Source organism: Oncorhynchus clarkii, chromosome 29, assembly GCF_045791955.1.
Source record: "Oncorhynchus clarkii lewisi isolate Uvic-CL-2024 chromosome 29, UVic_Ocla_1.0, whole genome shotgun sequence".
Taxonomy (NCBI): Eukaryota; Metazoa; Chordata; class Actinopteri; order Salmoniformes; family Salmonidae; genus Oncorhynchus; species Oncorhynchus clarkii.
Genome location: NC_092175.1, coordinates 43,581,197 through 43,601,208, shown reverse-complemented (window position 1 = coordinate 43,601,208; position 20,012 = coordinate 43,581,197). Strand labels below are relative to the sequence as shown.

At 48.8% G+C, this 20,012-nt stretch overlaps 1 protein-coding gene across 1 annotated transcript in view; it reads right to left on the bottom strand.

The window, feature by feature from the left end:
- Positions 1 to 20,012, bottom strand: part of LOC139388305 (listerin E3 ubiquitin protein ligase 1) — a 95,898-nt gene that overhangs the window by 44,658 nt on the left and 31,228 nt on the right. Inside the window, exons 22-23 of the mRNA XM_071134905.1 lie at positions 17,222 to 17,332; positions 10,691 to 10,818 (exon numbers count right to left, since the gene is read on the bottom strand). Coding sequence (XP_070991006.1) covers positions 10,691 to 10,818; positions 17,222 to 17,332 — 239 coding nt within the window. The remainder of the gene's footprint in view (positions 1 to 10,690; positions 10,819 to 17,221; positions 17,333 to 20,012) is intronic.

Below are 20,012 nucleotides of genomic sequence, written 5' to 3'. Positions count from 1 at the left end.
TACTGTTGACCCATAGAGAACACAGGGATCATGATGCTACTGTTGACCCATAGAGAACACAGGGATCATGATGCTACTGTTGGTCCATAGAGAACACAGGGATCATGATGCTACTGTTGGTCCATAGAGAACGCAGGGATCATGATGCTACTGTTGACCCATAGAGAACACAGGGATCATGATGCTACTGTTGGTCCATAGAGAACACAGGGATCATGATGCTACTGTTGACCCATAGAGAACACAGGGATCATGATGCTACTGTTGACCCATAGAGAACACAGGGATCATGATGCTACTGTTGACCCATAGAGAACACAGGGATCATGATGCTACTGTTGGTCCATAGAGAACACAGGGATCATGATGCTACTGTTGGTCCATAGAGAACACAGGGATCATGATGCTACTGTTGACCCATAGAGAACACAGGGATCATGATGCTACTGTTGGTCCATAGAGAACACAGGGATCATGATGCTACTGTTGGTCCATAGAGAACACAGGGATCATGATGCTACTGTTGGTCCATAGAGAACACAGGGATCATGATGCTACTGTTGGTCCATAGAGAACACAGGGATCATGATGCTACTGTTGACCCATAGAGAACACAGGGATCATGATGCTACTGTTGACCCATAGAGAACACAGGGATCATGATGCTACTGTTGACCCATAGAGAACACAGGGATCATGATGCTACTGTTGACCCATAGAGAACACAGGGATCATGATGCTACTGTTGACCCATAGAGAACACAGGGATCATGATGCTACTGTTGGTCCATAGAGAACACAGGGATCATGATGCTACTGTTGACCCATAGAGAACACAGGGATCATGATGCTACTGTTGGTCCATAGAGAACACAGGGATCATGATGCTACTGTTGACCCATAGAGAACACAGGGATCATGATGCTACTGTTGACCCATAGAGAACACAGGGATCATGATGCTACTGTTGACCCATAGAGAACACAGGGATCATGATGCTACTGTTGACCCATAGAGAACACAGGGATCATGATGCTACTGTTGACCCATAGAGAACACAGGGATCATGATGCTACTGTTGGTCCCTAGAGAACACGATGCTACAGTTTAATCAAACCGTGGTCCTACGCCCTCCCAGGCCCACCCGTGGTTGCACCCCATGCCCAGTCATGTCAAATCCATAGATTAGGGTTTAATGAATTCATTGAAATTAATTTAGATTTCCTTTATATGAACTGTAACTCAGTAAAAAACAATCTGAAATTGTTGCATGTTGTGTTTATATTTTTGTTCAGTATAATAATCAAATGTAGCCTAGTGGTTAGAGTGGAGGGTCGGCAGGGTAGCCTAGTGGTTAGAGTGTAGAGGCGGCAGGGTAGCCTAGTGGTTAGAGTGTAGAGGCGGCAGGGTAGCCTAGTGGTTAGAGTGTAGAGGCGGCAGGTAGTCTAGTGGTTAGAGTGTAGAGGCGGCAGGTAGTCTAGTGGTTAGAGTGGAGGGGCGGCAGGTAGCCTAGTGGTTAGAGTGTAGAGGCGGCAGGTAGTCTAGTGGTTAGAGTGGAGGGGCGGCAGGTAGCCTAGTGGTTAGAGTGGAGGGGCGGCAGGTAGTCTAGTGGTTAGAGTGGAGGGGCGGCAGGTAGCCTAGTGGTTAGAGTGGAGGGGCGGCAGGTAGCCTAGTGGTTAGAGTGGAGGGGCGGCAGGGTAGCCTAGTGGTTAGAGTGGAGGGGCGGCAGGTAGCCTAGTGGTTAGAGTGGAGGGGCGGCAGGTAGCCTAGTGGTTAGAGTGGAGGGGCGGCAGGTAGCCTAGTGGTTAGAGTGGAGGGGCGGCAGGTAGCTTAGTGGTTAGAGTGGAGGGTCGGCAGGTAGCTTAGTGGTTAGAGTGGAGGGTCGGCAGGGTAGCCTAGTGGTTAGAGTGGAGGGGCGGCAGGTAGCTTAGTGGTTAGAGTGGAGGGACGGCAGGGTAGCCTAGTGGTTAGAGTGGAGGGGCGGCAGGTAGCTTAGTGGTTAGAGTGGAGGGTCGGCAGGGTAGCCTAGTGGTTAGAGTGGAGGGGCGGCAGGTAGCTTAGTGGTTAGAGTGGAGGGACGGCAGGGTAGCCTAGTGGTTAGAGTGGAGGGGCGGCAGGTAGCCTAGTGGTTAGAGTGGAGGGGCGGCAGGTAGCCTAGTGGTTAGAGTGGAGGGGCGGCAGGGTAGCCTAGTGGTTAGAGTGGAGGGGCGGCAGGTAGCCTAGTGGTTAGAGTGGAGGGGCGGCAGGTAGCCTAGTGGTTAGAGTGGAGGGGCGGCAGGTAGCCTAGTGGTTAGAGTGGAGGGGCGGCAGGTAGCTTAGTGGTTAGAGTGGAGGGTCGGCAGGTAGCTTAGTGGTTAGAGTGGAGGGTCGGCAGGGTAGCCTAGTGGTTAGAGTGGAGGGGCGGCAGGTAGCTTAGTGGTTAGAGTGGAGGGACGGCAGGGTAGCCTAGTGGTTAGAGTGGAGGGGCGGCAGGTAGCTTAGTGGTTAGAGTGGAGGGTCGGCAGGGTAGCCTAGTGGTTAGAGTGGAGGGGCGGCAGGTAGCTTAGTGGTTAGAGTGGAGGGACGGCAGGGTAGCCTAGTGGTTAGAGTGGAGGGACGGCAGGTAGCCTAGTGGTTAGAGTGGAGGGACGGCAGGGTAGCCTAGTGGTTAGAGTGGAGGGACGGCAGGTAGCCTAGTGGTTAGAGTGGAGGGACGGCAGGTAGCCTAGTGGTTAGAGTGTAGGGGTGGCAGGTAGCCTAGTGGTTAGAGTGGAGGGACGGCAGGTAGCCTAGTGGTTAGAGTGGAGGGACGGCAGGTAGCCTAGTGGTTAGAGTGGAGGGACGGCAGGTAGCCTAGTGGTTAGAGTGTAGGGGTGGCAGGTAGCCTAGTGGTTAGAGTGGAGGGACGGCAGGTAGCCTAGTGGTTAGAGTGGAGGGACGGCAGGTAGCCTAGTGGTTAGAGTGTAGAGGTGGCAGGTAGCCTAGTGGTTAGAGTGGAGGGACGGCAGGTAGCCTAGTGGTTAGAGTGGAGGGACGGCAGGTAGCCTAGTGGTTAGAGTGGAGGGACGGCAGGTAGCCTAGTGGTTAGAGTGTAGAGGTGGCAGGTAGCCTAGTGGTTAGAGTGGAGGGACGGCAGGTAGCCTAGTGGTTAGAGTGGAGGGACGGCAGGTAGCCTAGTGGTTAGAGTGGAGTGGCGGCAGGGCAGCCTAGTGGTTAGAGTGTAGGGGCGGCAGGTAGCCTAGTGGTTAGAGTGGAGGGACGGCAGGGTAGCCTAGTGGTTAGAGGGTTGGACTAGTGGTTAGAGTGGAGGGACGGCAGGTAGCCTAGTGGTTAGAGTGGAGGGACGGCAGGGTAGCCTAGTGGTTAGAGGGTTGGACTAGTGGTTAGAGTGGAGGGGCGGCAGGTAGTCTAGTGGTTAGAGTGGAGGGGCGGCAGGTAGCCTAGTGGTTAGAGTGGAGGGACGGCAGGTAGCCTAGTGGTTAGAGTGGAGGGACGGCAGGTAGCCTAGTGGTTAGAGTGGAGGGACGGCAGGTAGCCTAGTGGTTAGAGTGGAGGGACGGCAGGGTAGCCTAGTGGTTAGAGTGGAGGGACGGCAGGGTAGCCTAGTGGTTAGAGTGGAGTGGCGGCAGGGCAGCCTAGTGGTTAGAGTGTAGGGGCGGCAGGTAGCCTAGTGGTTAGAGTGGAGGGACGGCAGGGTAGCCTAGTGGTTAGAGGGTTGGACTAGTGGTTAGAGTGGAGGGACGGCAGGTAGCCTAGTGGTTAGAGGGTTGGACTAGTGGTTAGAGTGGAGGGACGGCAGGTAGCCTAGTGGTTAGAGGGTTGGACTAGTGGTTAGAGTGGAGGGACGGCAGGTAGCCTAGTGGTTAGAGGGTTGGACTAGTGGTTAGAGTGGAGGGACGGCAGGTAGCCTAGTGGTTAGAGGGTTGGACTAGTGGTTAGAGTGGAGGGGCGGCAGGTAGCCTAGTGGTTAGAGGGTTGGACTAGTGGTTAGAGTGGAGGGGCGGCAGGTAGCCTAGTGGTTAGAGTGGAGGGACGGCAGGTAGCCTAGTGGTTAGAGTGGAGGGACGGCAGGTAGCCTAGTGGTTAGAGTGGAGGGACGGCAGGTAGCCTAGTGGTTAGAGTAGAGGGACGGCAGGTAGCCTAGTGGTTAGAGTGGAGGGGCGGCAGGTAGACTAGTGGTTAGAGGGTTGGACTAGTGGTTAGAGTAGAGGGACGGCAGGTAGCCTAGTGGTTAGAGTGGAGGGGCGGCAGGTAGCCTAGTGGTTAGAGTGGAGGGGCGGCAGGTAGTCTAGTGGTTAGAGTGGAGGGGCGGCAGGTAGCCTAGTGGTTAGAGTGGAGGGGCGGCAGGTAGCCTAGTGGTTAGAGTGGAGGGGCGGCAGGGTAGCCTAGTGGTTAGAGTGGAGGGGCGGCAGGTAGCCTAGTGGTTAGAGTGGAGGGGCGGCAGGTAGCCTAGTGGTTAGAGTGGAGGGGCGGCAGGTAGCCTAGTGGTTAGAGTGGAGGGGCGGCAGGTAGCTTAGTGGTTAGAGTGGAGGGTCGGCAGGTAGCTTAGTGGTTAGAGTGGAGGGTCGGCAGGGTAGCCTAGTGGTTAGAGTGGAGGGGCGGCAGGTAGCTTAGTGGTTAGAGTGGAGGGACGGCAGGGTAGCCTAGTGGTTAGAGTGGAGGGGCGGCAGGTAGCTTAGTGGTTAGAGTGGAGGGACGGCAGGGTAGCCTAGTGGTTAGAGTGGAGGGACGGCAGGTAGCCTAGTGGTTAGAGTGGAGGGACGGCAGGTAGCCTAGTGGTTAGAGTGTAGGGGTGGCAGGTAGCCTAGTGGTTAGAGTGGAGGGGCGGCAGGTAGTCTAGTGGTTAGAGTGGAGGGACGGCAGGGTAGCCTAGTGGTTAGAGTGGAGGGACGGCAGGTAGCCTAGTGGTTAGAGTGGAGGGACGGCAGGTAGCCTAGTGGTTAGAGTGTAGGGGTGGCAGGTAGCCTAGTGGTTAGAGTGGAGGGACGGCAGGTAGCCTAGTGGTTAGAGTGGAGGGACGGCAGGTAGCCTAGTGGTTAGAGTGTAGAGGTGGCAGGTAGCCTAGTGGTTAGAGTGGAGGGACGGCAGGTAGCCTAGTGGTTAGAGTGGAGGGACGGCAGGTAGCCTAGTGGTTAGAGTGGAGGGACGGCAGGTAGCCTAGTGGTTAGAGTGTAGAGGTGGCAGGTAGCCTAGTGGTTAGAGTGGAGGGACGGCAGGTAGCCTAGTGGTTAGAGTGGAGGGACGGCAGGTAGCCTAGTGGTTAGAGTGGAGTGGCGGCAGGGCAGCCTAGTGGTTAGAGTGTAGGGGCGGCAGGTAGCCTAGTGGTTAGAGTGGAGGGACGGCAGGGTAGCCTAGTGGTTAGAGGGTTGGACTAGTGGTTAGAGTGGAGGGACGGCAGGTAGCCTAGTGGTTAGAGTGGAGGGACGGCAGGGTAGCCTAGTGGTTAGAGGGTTGGACTAGTGGTTAGAGTGGAGGGGCGGCAGGTAGACTAGTGGTTAGAGGGTTGGACTAGTGGTTAGAGTAGAGGGACGGCAGGTAGCCTAGTGGTTAGAGTGGAGGGGCGGCAGGTAGCCTAGTGGTTAGAGTGGAGGGGCGGCAGGTAGTCTAGTGGTTAGAGTGGAGGGGCGGCAGGTAGCCTAGTGGTTAGAGTGGAGGGGCGGCAGGTAGCCTAGTGGTTAGAGTGGAGGGGCGGCAGGGTAGCCTAGTGGTTAGAGTGGAGGGGCGGCAGGTAGCCTAGTGGTTAGAGTGGAGGGGCGGCAGGTAGCCTAGTGGTTAGAGTGGAGGGGCGGCAGGTAGCCTAGTGGTTAGAGTGGAGGGGCGGCAGGTAGCTTAGTGGTTAGAGTGGAGGGTCGGCAGGTAGCTTAGTGGTTAGAGTGGAGGGTCGGCAGGGTAGCCTAGTGGTTAGAGTGGAGGGGCGGCAGGTAGCTTAGTGGTTAGAGTGGAGGGACGGCAGGGTAGCCTAGTGGTTAGAGTGGAGGGGCGGCAGGTAGCTTAGTGGTTAGAGTGGAGGGTCGGCAGGGTAGCCTAGTGGTTAGAGTGGAGGGGCGGCAGGTAGCTTAGTGGTTAGAGTGGAGGAACGGCAGGGTAGCCTAGTGGTTAGAGTGGAGGGACGGCAGGTAGCCTAGTGGTTAGAGTGGAGGGACGGCAGGGTAGCCTAGTGGTTAGAGTGGAGGGACGGCAGGTAGCCTAGTGGTTAGAGTGGAGGGACGGCAGGTAGCCTAGTGGTTAGAGTGTAGGGGTGGCAGGTAGCCTAGTGGTTAGAGTGGAGGGGCGGCAGGTAGTCTAGTGGTTAGAGTGGAGGGACGGCAGGGTAGCCTAGTGGTTAGAGTGGAGGGACGGCAGGTAGCCTAGTGGTTAGAGTGGAGGGACGGCAGGTAGCCTAGTGGTTAGAGTGTAGGGGTGGCAGGTAGCCTAGTGGTTAGAGTGGAGGGACGGCAGGTAGCCTAGTGGTTAGAGTGGAGGGACGGCAGGTAGCCTAGTGGTTAGAGTGTAGAGGTGGCAGGTAGCCTAGTGGTTAGAGTGGAGGGACGGCAGGTAGCCTAGTGGTTAGAGTGGAGGGACGGCAGGTAGCCTAGTGGTTAGAGTGGAGGGACGGCAGGTAGCCTAGTGGTTAGAGTGTAGAGGTGGCAGGTAGCCTAGTGGTTAGAGTGGAGGGACGGCAGGTAGCCTAGTGGTTAGAGTGGAGGGACGGCAGGTAGCCTAGTGGTTAGAGTGGAGTGGCGGCAGGGCAGCCTAGTGGTTAGAGTGTAGGGGCGGCAGGTAGCCTAGTGGTTAGAGTGGAGGGACGGCAGGGTAGCCTAGTGGTTAGAGGGTTGGACTAGTGGTTAGAGTGGAGGGACGGCAGGTAGCCTAGTGGTTAGAGTGGAGGGACGGCAGGGTAGCCTAGTGGTTAGAGGGTTGGACTAGTGGTTAGAGTGGAGGGGCGGCAGGTAGTCTAGTGGTTAGAGTGGAGGGGCGGCAGGTAGCCTAGTGGTTAGAGTGGAGGGACGGCAGGTAGCCTAGTGGTTAGAGTGGAGGGACGGCAGGTAGCCTAGTGGTTAGAGTGGAGGGACGGCAGGTAGCCTAGTGGTTAGAGTGGAGGGACGGCAGGGTAGCCTAGTGGTTAGAGTGGAGGGACGGCAGGGTAGCCTAGTGGTTAGAGTGGAGTGGCGGCAGGGCAGCCTAGTGGTTAGAGTGTAGGGGCGGCAGGTAGCCTAGTGGTTAGAGTGGAGGGACGGCAGGGTAGCCTAGTGGTTAGAGGGTTGGACTAGTGGTTAGAGTGGAGGGACGGCAGGTAGCCTAGTGGTTAGAGGGTTGGACTAGTGGTTAGAGTGGAGGGACGGCAGGTAGCCTAGTGGTTAGAGGGTTGGACTAGTGGTTAGAGTGGAGGGACGGCAGGTAGCCTAGTGGTTAGAGGGTTGGACTAGTGGTTAGAGTGGAGGGACGGCAGGTAGCCTAGTGGTTAGAGGGTTGGACTAGTGGTTAGAGTGGAGGGGCGGCAGGTAGCCTAGTGGTTAGAGGGTTGGACTAGTGGTTAGAGTGGAGGGGCGGCAGGTAGCCTAGTGGTTAGAGTGGGGGGACGGCAGGTAGCCTAGTGGTTAGAGTGGAGGGACGGCAGGTAGCCTAGTGGTTAGAGTGGAGGGACGGCAGGTAGCCTAGTGGTTAGAGTAGAGGGACGGCAGGTAGCCTAGTGGTTAGAGTGGAGGGGCGGCAGGTAGACTAGTGGTTAGAGGGTTGGACTAGTGGTTAGAGTAGAGGGACGGCAGGTAGCCTAGTGGTTAGAGTGGAGGGGCGGCAGGTAGCCTAGTGGTTAGAGTGGAGGGACGGCAGGTAGCCTAGTGGTTAGAGGGTTGGACTAGTGGTTAGAGTGGAGGGGCGACAGGTAGCCTAGTAGTTAGAGTGGAGTGGCGGCAGGTAGCCTAGTGGTTAGAGTGGAGGGACGGCAGGTAGCCTAGTGGTTAGAGTGGAGGGGCGGCAGGTAACCTAGTGGTTAGAGTGGAGGGACGGCAGGTAGCCTAGTGGTTAGAGTGGAGGGGCGGCAGGTAGCCTAGTGGTTAGAGTGTAGGGGTGGCAGGTAGTCTAGTGGTTAGAGTGGAGGGGCGGCAGGTAGCCTAGTGGTTAGAGTGGAGGGGCGGCAGGGTAGCCTAGTGGTTAGAGTGGAGGGACGGCAGGTAGCCTAGTGGTTAGAGTGTAGGGGCGGCAGGTAGCCTAGTGGTTAGAGTGTAGGGGTGGCAGGTAGTCTAGTGGTTAGAGTGGAGGGGCGGCAGGTAGCCTAGTGGTTAGAGTGGAGGGACGGCAGGTAGCCTAGTGGTTAGAGTGGAGGGACGGCAGGTAGCCTAGTGGTTAGAGTGGAGGGACGGCAGGGTAGCCTAGTGGTTAGAGTGGAGGGACGGCAGGGTAGCCTAGTGGTTAGAGTGGAGTGGCGGCAGGGCAGCCTAGTGGTTAGAGTGTAGGGGCGGCAGGTAGCCTAGTGGTTAGAGTGGAGGGACGGCAGGGTAGCCTAGTGGTTAGAGGGTTGGACTAGTGGTTAGAGTGGAGGGACGGCAGGTAGCCTAGTGGTTAGAGTGGAGGGACGGCAGGGTAGCCTAGTGGTTAGAGGGTTGGACTAGTGGTTAGAGTGGAGGGGCGGCAGGTAGTCTAGTGGTTAGAGTGGAGGGGCGGCAGGTAGCCTAGTGGTTAGAGTGGAGGGACGGCAGGTAGCCTAGTGGTTAGAGTGGAGGGACGGCAGGTAGCCTAGTGGTTAGAGTGGAGGGACGGCAGGTAGCCTAGTGGTTAGAGTGGAGGGACGGCAGGGTAGCCTAGTGGTTAGAGTGGAGGGACGGCAGGGTAGCCTAGTGGTTAGAGTGGAGTGGCGGCAGGGCAGCCTAGTGGTTAGAGTGTAGGGGCGGCAGGTAGCCTAGTGGTTAGAGTGGAGGGACGGCAGGGTAGCCTAGTGGTTAGAGGGTTGGACTAGTGGTTAGAGTGGAGGGACGGCAGGTAGCCTAGTGGTTAGAGGGTTGGACTAGTGGTTAGAGTGGAGGGACGGCAGGTAGCCTAGTGGTTAGAGGGTTGGACTAGTGGTTAGAGTGGAGGGACGGCAGGTAGCCTAGTGGTTAGAGGGTTGGACTAGTGGTTAGAGTGGAGGGACGGCAGGTAGCCTAGTGGTTAGAGGGTTGGACTAGTGGTTAGAGTGGAGGGGCGGCAGGTAGCCTAGTGGTTAGAGGGTTGGACTAGTGGTTAGAGTGGAGGGGCGGCAGGTAGCCTAGTGGTTAGAGTGGGGGGACGGCAGGTAGCCTAGTGGTTAGAGTGGAGGGACGGCAGGTAGCCTAGTGGTTAGAGTGGAGGGACGGCAGGTAGCCTAGTGGTTAGAGTGGAGGGACGGCAGGTAGCCTAGTGGTTAGAGTGGAGGGGCGGCAGGTAGACTAGTGGTTAGAGGGTTGGACTAGTGGTTAGAGTAGAGGGACGGCAGGTAGCCTAGTGGTTAGAGTGGAGGGGCGGCAGGTAGCCTAGTGGTTAGAGTGGAGGGACGGCAGGTAGCCTAGTGGTTAGAGGGTTGGACTAGTGGTTAGAGTGGAGGGGCGACAGGTAGCCTAGTAGTTAGAGTGGAGTGGCGGCAGGTAGCCTAGTGGTTAGAGTGGAGGGACGGCAGGTAGCCTAGTGGTTAGAGTGGAGGGGCGGCAGGTAGCCTAGTGGTTAGAGTGGAGGGACGGCAGGTAGCCTAGTGGTTAGAGTGGAGGGGCGGCAGGTAGCCTAGTGGTTAGAGTGTAGGGGTGGCAGGTAGTCTAGTGGTTAGAGTGGAGGGGCGGCAGGTAGCCTAGTGGTTAGAGTGGAGGGGCGGCAGGGTAGCCTAGTGGTTAGAGTGGAGGGACGGCAGGTAGCCTAGTGGTTAGAGTGTAGGGGCGGCAGGTAGCCTAGTGGTTAGAGTGTAGGGGTGGCAGGTAGTCTAGTGGTTAGAGTGGAGGGGCGGCAGGTAGCCTAGTGGTTAGAGTGGAGGGGCGGCAGGGTAGCCTAGTGGTTAGAGTGGAGGGACGGCAGGTAGCCTAGTGGTTAGAGTGTAGGGGCGGCAGGTAGCCTAGTGGTTAGAGTGTAGGGGCGGCAGGTAGCCTAGTGGTTAGAGTGTAGGGGCGGCAGGTAGCCTAGTGGTTAGAGTGTAGGGGTGGCAGGTAGTCTAGTGGTTAGAGTGTAGGGGCGGCAGGTAGCCTAGTGGTTAGAGTGGAGGGGCGGCAGGTAGCCTAGTGGTTAGAGTGTAGGGGCGGCAGGTAGCCTAGTGGTTAGAGTGGAGTGGCGGCAGGTAGCCTAGTGGTTAGAGTGGAGGGACGGCAGGTAGCCTAGTGGTTAGAGTGGAGTGGCGGCAGGTAGCCTAGTGGTTAGAGTGGAGTGGCGGCAGGGTAGCCTAGTAGTTAGAGCGTTGGACTAGTAACCGGAAGTTCAAACCTCCGAGCTGACAAGGTACAAATCTGTCGTTCTGCCCCTGAACAAGGCAGTTAACCCACTAGGCCGTCATTGAAAGAATTTGTTCTTAACTGACTTGCCTGGTTAAATAAAGGTTAAAAAATATAAAAATTGTCACATACACCTGACATGTGCAGTGAAATGTCTTCAATAGAGAGAGAAAGCATGCCAACCTACAGGCTTGACACCAATGCATTTTAACTACACCGTGTCAGGGCCAGTAGAAATTATTTTCTGGCCAGTGAGAGAAAGAAAGTTAACAGACACTGGAGTGTCTGTGTGTGACAGTGTGTGTTCTTACTGTGGTCCTCTTGCCAGTTGAGTATGCCAGCGGTAGCCAGGGAAATGAGACGTTCTCTCTCCTCTGTGGTCAGATAGGGACACAGCACCTGTAGAGTACTGAGCCTGCTCTCTGACAGGGGGAACAGACTGACACACACACACACACACACACACACACACAGACATTAGAACCATTCTTAGTGCTCTCTGCAAACCTGACTGTTTCCTTGAATGAAAGGAGAACAGGCCTGTTCCAAACCTAGCGTTCCAAACCTAGTGTTCCCAAACCTAGTGTTCCAAACCTAGTGTTCCCAAACCTAGTGTTCCAAACCTAGTGTTCCCAAACCTAGCGTTCCAAACCCTGTGTTCCCAAACCCTGTGTTCCAAATCTAGTGTTCCCAAATCTAGTGTTCCCAAATCTAGTGTTCCAAACCCTGTGTTCCAAACCTAGCGTTCCCAAACCTAGTGTTCCAAACCTAGTGTTCCAAACCTAGTGTTCCAAACCTAGTGTTCCAAACCTAGCGTTCCAAACCTAGTGTTCCCAAACCCTGTGTTCCAAACCTAGTGTTCCAAACCTAGTGTTCCAAACCTAGTGTTCCAAACCTAGTGTTCCAAACCTAGTGTTCCAAACCTAGTGTTCCAAACCTAGTGTTCCAAACCTAGTGTTCCAAACCTAGTGTTCCAAACCTAGTGTTCCAAACCTAGCGTTCCAAACCTAGTGTTCCCAAACCCTGTGTTCCAAACCTAGTGTTCCAAACCTAGTGTTCCAAACCTAGCGTTCCAAACCTAGCGTTCCAAACCTAGTGTTCCAAACCTAGTGTTCCAAACCTAGCGTTCCAAACCTAGTGTTCCCAAACCATGTGTTCCAAACCTAGCGTTCCAAACCTAGTGTTCCATCACGTGTTTGAAAGAAAATGACTGACAGCTGGCATATCACATAGTTTATCAATTATGAAACCTAACATTGAATAAAGTAGACATATCTCATCTCACTCATCAGGGTTAAAGTGGTACTGATATCTGATATCTGACCTGTCAGGGTTAAAGTGGTACTGATATCTGACCTGTCAGGGTTAAAGTAGTACTGATATCTGATATCTGACCTGTCAGGGTTAAAGTAGTACTGATATCTGATATCTGACCTGTCAGGGTTAAAGTAGTACTGATATCTGATATCTGACCTGTCAGGGATAAAGTAGTACTGATATCTGACCTGTCAGGGTTAAAGTAGTACTGATATCTGATATCTGACCTGTCAGGGTTAAAGTAGTACTGATATCTGATATCTGACATGTCAGGGTTAAAGTAGTACTGATATCTGATATCTGACCTGTCAGGGTTAAAGTAGTACTGATATCTGACCTGTCAGGGTTAAAGTAGTACTGATATCTGATATCTGACCTGTCAGGGTTAAAGTAGTACTGATATCTGACCTGTCAGGGTTAAAGTAGTACTGATATCTGATATCTGACCTGTTAGGGTTAAAGTAGTACTGATATCTGACCTGTCAGGGTTAAAGTAGTACTGATATCTGATATCTGACCTGTCAGGATTAAAGTAGTACTGATATCTGACCTGTCAGGGTTAAAGTAGTACTGATATCTGACCTGTCAGGGTTAAAGTAGTACTGATATCTGATATCTGACCTGTTAGGGTTAAAGTAGTACTGATATCTGACCTGTCAGGGTTAAAGTAGTACTGATATCTGACCTGTCAGGGTTAAAGTAGTACTGATATCTGACCTGTCAGGGTTAAAGTAGTACTGATATCTGACCTGTCAGGGTTAAAGTAGTACTGATATCTGAGCTGTCAGGGTTAAAGTGGTACTGATATCTGACCTGTCAGGGTTAAAGTAGTACTGATATCTGACCTGTCAGGGTTAAAGTAGTACTGATATCTGATATCTGACCTGTCAGGGTTAAAGTGGTACTGATATTTGACCTGTCAGGGTTAAAGTGGTACTGATATTTGACCTGTCAGGGTTAAAGTAGTACTGATATCTGATATCTGACCTGTCAGGGTTAAAGTAGTACTGATATCTGACCTGTCAGGGTTAAAGTAGTACTGATATCTGATATCTGACCTGTCAGGGTTAAAGTGGTACTGATATCTGACCTGTCAGGGTTAAAGTAGTACTGATATCTGACCTGTCAGGGTTAAAGTAGTACTGATATCTGACCTGTCAGGGTTAAAGTAGTACTGATATCTGACCTGTCAGGGTTAAAGTGGTACTGATATCTGTCAGGGTTAAAGTGGTACTGATATCTGACCTGTCAGGGTTAAAGTAGTACTGATATCTGATATCTGACCTGTCAGGGTTAAAGTGGTACTGATATCTGACCTGTCAGGGTTAAAGTGGTACTGATATCTGACCTGTCAGGGTTAAAGTGGTACTGATATCTGACCTGTCAGGGTTAAAGTGGTACTGATATCTGACCTGTCAGGGTTAAAGTGGTACTGATATCTGACCTGTCAGGGTTAAAGTGGTACTGATATCTGACCTGTCAGGGTTAAAGTAGTACTGATATCTGATATCTGACCTGTCAGGGTTAAAGTAGTACTGATATCTGATATCTGACCTGTCAGGGTTAAAGTAGTACTGATATCTGACCTGTCAGGGTTAAAGTAGTACTGATATCTGACCTGTCAGGGTTAAAGTAGTACTGATATCTGACCTGTCAGGGTTAAAGTAGTACTGATATCTGATATCTGACCTGTCAGGGTTAAAGTAGTACTGATATCTGACCTGTCAGGGTTAAAGTAGTACTGATATCTGATATCTGACCTGTCAGGGTTAAAGTAGTACTGATATCTGATATGTCAGGGTTAAAGTAGTACTGATATCTGATATCTGACCTGTCAGGGTTAAAGTAGTACTGATATCTGACCTGTCAGGGTTAAAGTAGTACTGATATCTGATATCTGACCTGTCAGGGTTAAAGTGGTACTGATATCTGACCTGTCAGGGTTAAAGTAGTACTGATATCTGACCTGTCAGGGTTAAAGTAGTACTGATATCTGATATCTTACCTGTCAGGGTTAAAGTGGTACTGATATCTGACCTGTCAGGGTTAAAGTAGTACTGATATCTGATATCTGACCTGTTAGGGTTAAAGTAGTACTGATATCTGACCTGTCAGGGTTAAAGTAGTACTGATATCTGACCTGTCAGGGTTAAAGTAGTACTGATATCTGATATCTGACCTGTCAGGGTTAAAGTGGTACTGATATCTGACCTGTCAGGGTTAAAGTAGTACTGATATCTGACCTGTCAGGGTTAAAGTAGTACTGATATCTGATATCTGACCTGTCAGGGTTAAAGTAGTACTGATATCTGACCTGTCAGGGTTAAAGTAGTACTGATATCTGATATCTGACCTGTCAGGGTTAAAGTAGTACTGATATCTGATATCTGACCTGTCAGGGTTAAAGTGGTACTGATATCTGACCTGTCAGGGTTAAAGTAGTACTGATATCTGATATCTGACCTGTCAGGGTTAAAGTGGTACTGATATCTGACCTGTCAGGGTTAAAGTAGTACTGATATCTGACCTGTCAGGGTTAAAGTAGTACTGATATCTGACCTGTCAGGGTTAAAGTAGTACTGATATCTGACCTGTCAGGGTTAAAGTAGTACTGATATCTGATATCTGACCTGTCAGGGTTAAAGTAGTACTGATCTCTGATATCTGACCTGTCAGGGTTAAAGTAGTACTGATATCTGATATCTGACCTGTTAGGGTTAAAGTAGTACTGATATCTGACCTGTCAGGGTTAAAGTAGTACTGATATCTGACCTGTCAGGGTTAAAGTAGTACTGATATCTGACCTGTCAGGGTTAAAGTAGTACTGATATCTGATATCTGACCTGTTAGGGTTAAAGTAGTACTGATATCTGACCTGTCAGGGTTAAAGTAGTACTGATATCTGACCTGTCAGGGTTAAAGTAGTACTGATATCTTACCTGTCAGGGTTAAAGTAGTACTGATATCTGACCTGTCAGGGTTAAAGTAGTACTGATATCTGAGCTGTCAGGGTTAAAGTGGTACTGATATCTGACCTGTCAGGGTTAAAGTAGTACTGATATCTGACCTGTCAGGGTTAAAGTAGTACTGATATCTGATATCTGACCTGTCAGGGTTAAAGTGGTACTGATATTTGACCTGTCAGGGTTAAAGTGGTACTGATATTTGACCTGTCAGGGTTAAAGTAGTACTGATATCTGATATCTGACCTGTCAGGGTTAAAGTAGTACTGATATCTGACCTGTCAGGGTTAAAGTAGTACTGATATCTGATATCTGACCTGTCAGGGTTAAAGTGGTACTGATATCTGACCTGTCAGGGTTAAAGTAGTACTGATATCTGACCTGTCAGGGTTAAAGTAGTACTGATATCTGACCTGTCAGGGTTAAAGTAGTACTGATATCTGACCTGTCAGGGTTAAAGTGGTACTGATATCTGTCAGGGTTAAAGTGGTACTGATATCTGTCAGGGTTAAAGTAGTACTGATATCTGATATCTGACCTGTCAGGGTTAAAGTGGTACTGATATCTGACCTGTCAGGGTTAAAGTGGTACTGATATCTGACCTGTCAGGGTTAAAGTGGTACTGATATCTGACCTGTCAGGGTTAAAGTGGTACTGATATCTGACCTGTCAGGGTTAAAGTGGTACTGATATCTGACCTGTCAGGGTTAAAGTGGTACTGATATCTGACCTGTCAGGGTTAAAGTAGTACTGATATCTGATATCTGACCTGTCAGGGTTAAAGTAGTACTGATATCTGATATCTGACCTGTCAGGGTTAAAGTAGTACTGATATCTGACCTGTCAGGGTTAAAGTAGTACTGATATCTGACCTGTCAGGGTTAAAGTAGTACTGATATCTGACCTGTCAGGGTTAAAGTAGTACTGATATCTGATATCTGACCTGTCAGGGTTAAAGTAGTACTGATATCTGACCTGTCAGGGTTAAAGTAGTACTGATATCTGATATCTGACCTGTCAGGGTTAAAGTAGTACTGATATCTGATATGTCAGGGTTAAAGTAGTACTGATATCTGATATCTGACCTGTCAGGGTTAAAGTAGTACTGATATCTGACCTGTCAGGGTTAAAGTAGTACTGATATCTGATATCTGACCTGTCAGGGTTAAAGTGGTACTGATATCTGACCTGTCAGGGTTAAAGTGGTACTGATATCTGACCTGTCAGGGTTAAAGTAGTACTGATATCTGATATCTGACCTGTTAGGGTTAAAGTAGTACTGATATCTGACCTGTCAGGGTTAAAGTAGTACTGATATCTGACCTGTCAGGGTTAAAGTAGTACTGATATCTGATATCTGACCTGTCAGGGTTAAAGTGGTACTGATATCTGACCTGTCAGGGTTAAAGTAGTACTGATATCTGACCTGTCAGGGTTAAAGTAGTACTGATATCTGATATCTGACCTGTCAGGGTTAAAGTAGTACTGATATCTGACCTGTCAGGGTTAAAGTAGTACTGATATCTGATATCTGACCTGTCAGGGTTAAAGTAGTACTGATATCTGATATCTGACCTGTCAGGGTTAAAGTGGTACTGATATCTGACCTGTCAGGGTTAAAGTAGTACTGATATCTGATATCTGACCTGTCAGGGTTAAAGTGGTACTGATATCTGACCTGTCAGGGTTAAAGTAGTACTGATATCTGACCTGTCAGGGTTAAAGTAGTACTGATATCTGACCTGTCAGGGTTAAAGTAGTACTGATATCTGACCTGTCAGGGTTAAAGTAGTACTGATATCTGATATCTGACCTGTCAGGGTTAAAGTAGTACTGATCTCTGATATCTGACCTGTCAGGGTTAAAGTAGTACTGATATCTGATATCTGACCTGTTAGGGTTAAAGTAGTACTGATATCTGACCTGTCAGGGTTAAAGTAGTACTGATATCTGACCTGTCAGGGTTAAAGTAGTACTGATATCTGATATCTGACCTGTCAGGGTTAAAGTGGTACTGATATCTGACCTGTCAGGGTTAAAGTAGTACTGATATCTGATATCTGACCTGTCAGGGTTAAAGTAGTACTGATATCTGACCTGTCAGGGTTAAAGTAGTACTGATATCTGATATCTGACCTGTCAGGGTTAAAGTAGTACTGATATCTGATATCTGACCTGTCAGGGTTAAAGTGGTACTGATATCTGACCTGTCAGGGTTAAAGTAGTACTGATATCTGATATCTGACCTGTCAGGGTTAAAGTGGTACTGATATCTGACCTGTCAGGGTTAAAGTAGTACTGATATCTGATATCTGACCTGTCAGGGTTAAAGTGGTACTGATATCTGACCTGTCAGGGTTAAAGTAGTACTGATATCTGACCTGTCAGGGTTAAAGTAGTACTGATATCTGACCTGTCAGGGTTAAAGTAGTACTGATATCTGACCTGTCAGGGTTAAAGTAGTACTGATATCTGATATCTGACCTGTCAGGGTTAAAGTAGTACTGATCTCTGATATCTGACCTGTCAGGGTTAAAGTAGTACTGATATCTGATATCTTACCTGTCAGGGCTGCCACAGAGTGTGTTGATGGTGCCAGCTGTTTCAGCCACGTGGTTGGTGTGTATGTAGTTCTGTAGAGTCAGAGACCACAGTCCCCCCTCCTCTAGTGATCTGAGGTGACAGGTACAATAAGGACAAAGGTTTAGACAGAGACCATCAGTCCTGTTATTTCAACAGAACAAACATCTGTAGTTCTGTAGTCATTAAATGATACGGATCTTATTACCATTTACATTTTTAAACATCTTTCACACATTCCGAAACTCACGTAAAAAAACTGTAGAATGAATGAGCCTTAAGCCACACCCCTACTAATATCACCAGGTGTAGAATGAATGAGCCTTAAGCCACACCCCTACTAATATCACCAGGTGTAGAATGAATGAGCCTTAAGCCACACCCCTACTAATATCACCAAGTGTAGAATGAATGAGCCTTAAGCCACACCCCTACTAATATCACCAGGTGACGGGATTTGGGGAAGAAAATCCGTGAGCAAGTTGGTAAATCTTCATGTATTTTAAGATTATCAAGAAATATGTCAAATATGGTTTTGGGACTAAAATACTGTATATGTTCGCTGGTGTGTACATCTGTCCAAATGAAAGACCGCCAGCCATATGTTAGATAGATTGGACCTGTTTCTTTAAAATGTACCCTTCAATTTTCACCTAAAATGACATACCCAAATCTAACTGCCTGTAGCTCAGGACCTGAAGCAAGGATATGCATATTCTTGATACCATTTCAAAGGAAACACTTTGAAGTTTTTGGAAATGTTAAATGAATGTAGGAGAATATAACACATTAGATCTGGTAGAAGATAATACAATGAAAAAAAACATGTTTTTTATTCCATCATCTTTGAAATGCAAGAGAAAAGCCATAATGTATTATTCCAGGCCAGGCACAATTTAGATTTTGGCCACTAGATGGCAGCAGTGTATGTGCAACGTTTTAGCCTGATCTAATGAACCATTGCATTTCTGTTCAAAATGTTGTATCAAGACTGCCCAAACGTGCCTAATTGGTTTATTAATACATTTTGAAGTTCATAACTGTGCACTCTCCTCAAACAATAGTATGGTATTATTTCACTGTAATAGCTACATGTTTACCTGCTGTAGAGTGTATCTATACTATAGGATAGTTACACATGTTTATACCTGCTGTAGAGTGTATCTATACTATAGGATAGTTATACATGTTTACCTGCTGTAGAGTGTATCTATACTATAGGATAGTTACCCATGTTACCTGCTGTAGAGTGTATCTATACTGTAGGAAAGTTACCCATGTTTACCTGCTGTAGAGTGTATCTATACTATAGGATAGTTACCCATGTTACCTGCTGTAGAGTGTATCTATACTATAGGATAGTTACCCATGTTACCTGCTGTAGAGTGTATCTATACTGTAGGAAAGTTACCCATGTTTACCTGCTGTAGAGTGTATCTATACTATAGGAAAGTTACCCATGTTTATACCTGCTGTAGAGTGTATCTATACTATAGGATAGTCACACATGTTTACCTGCTGTAGAGTGTCTCTATACTATAGGATAGTTACACATGTTTACCTGCTGTAGAGTGTATCTATACTATAGGATAGTTATACCTGTTTACCTGCTGTAGAGTGTATCTATACTATAGGATAGTTACACATGTTACCTGCTGTAGAGTGTATCTATACTATAGGATAGTTACCCATGTTTACCTGCTGTAGAGTGTATCTATACTATAGGATAGTTACACCTGTTTACCTGCTGTAGAGTGTATCTAGACTATAGGAAAGTTACCCATGTTTATACCTGCTGTAGAGTGTATCTATACTATAGGATAGTTACACATGTAGAGTGTGTCTATACTATAGGATAGTTACACATGTTTATACCTGCTGTAGAGTGTATCTATACTATAGGATAGTTACACATGTTTATACCTGCTGTAGAGTGTATCTATACTATAGGATAGTTACACATGTTTACCTGCTGTAGAGTGTATCTATACTATAGGATAGTTACACCTGTTTACCTGCTGTAGAGTGTATCTAGACTATAGGAAAGTTACCCATGTTTATACCTGCTGTAGAGTGTATCTATACTATAGGATAGTTACCCATGTAGAGTGTGTCTATACTATAGGATAGTTACACATGTTTATACCTGCTGTAGAGTGTATCTATACTATAGGATAGTTACACATGTTTACCTGCTGTAGAGTGTATCTATACTATAGGATAGTTACCCATGTTTACCTGCTGTAGAGTGTATCTATACTATAGGATAGTTACCCATGTTTACCTGCTGTAGAGTGTGTCTATACTATAGGATAGTTACCCATGTTTACCTGCTGTAGAGTGTATCTATACTATAGGATAGTTACACATGTTTACCTGCTGTAGAGTGTGTCTATACTATAGGATAGTTACCCATGTTTACCTGCTGTAGAGTGTATCTATACTATAGGATAGTTACACCTGTTTACCTGCTGTAGAGTGTATCTATACTATAGGATAGTTACCCATGTTTACCTGCTGTAGAGTGTATCTATACTATAGGATAGTTACCCATGTTTACCTGCTGTAGAGTGTATCTATACTATAGGATAGTTACCCATGTTTACCTGCTGTAGAGTGTATCTATACTATAGGATAGTTACCCATGTTTACCTGCTGTAGAGTGTATCTATACTATAGGATAGTTACACCTGTTTACCTGCTGTAGAGTGTCTCTATACTATAGGATAGTTACCCATGTTTACCTGCTGTAGAGTGTGTCTATACTATAGTA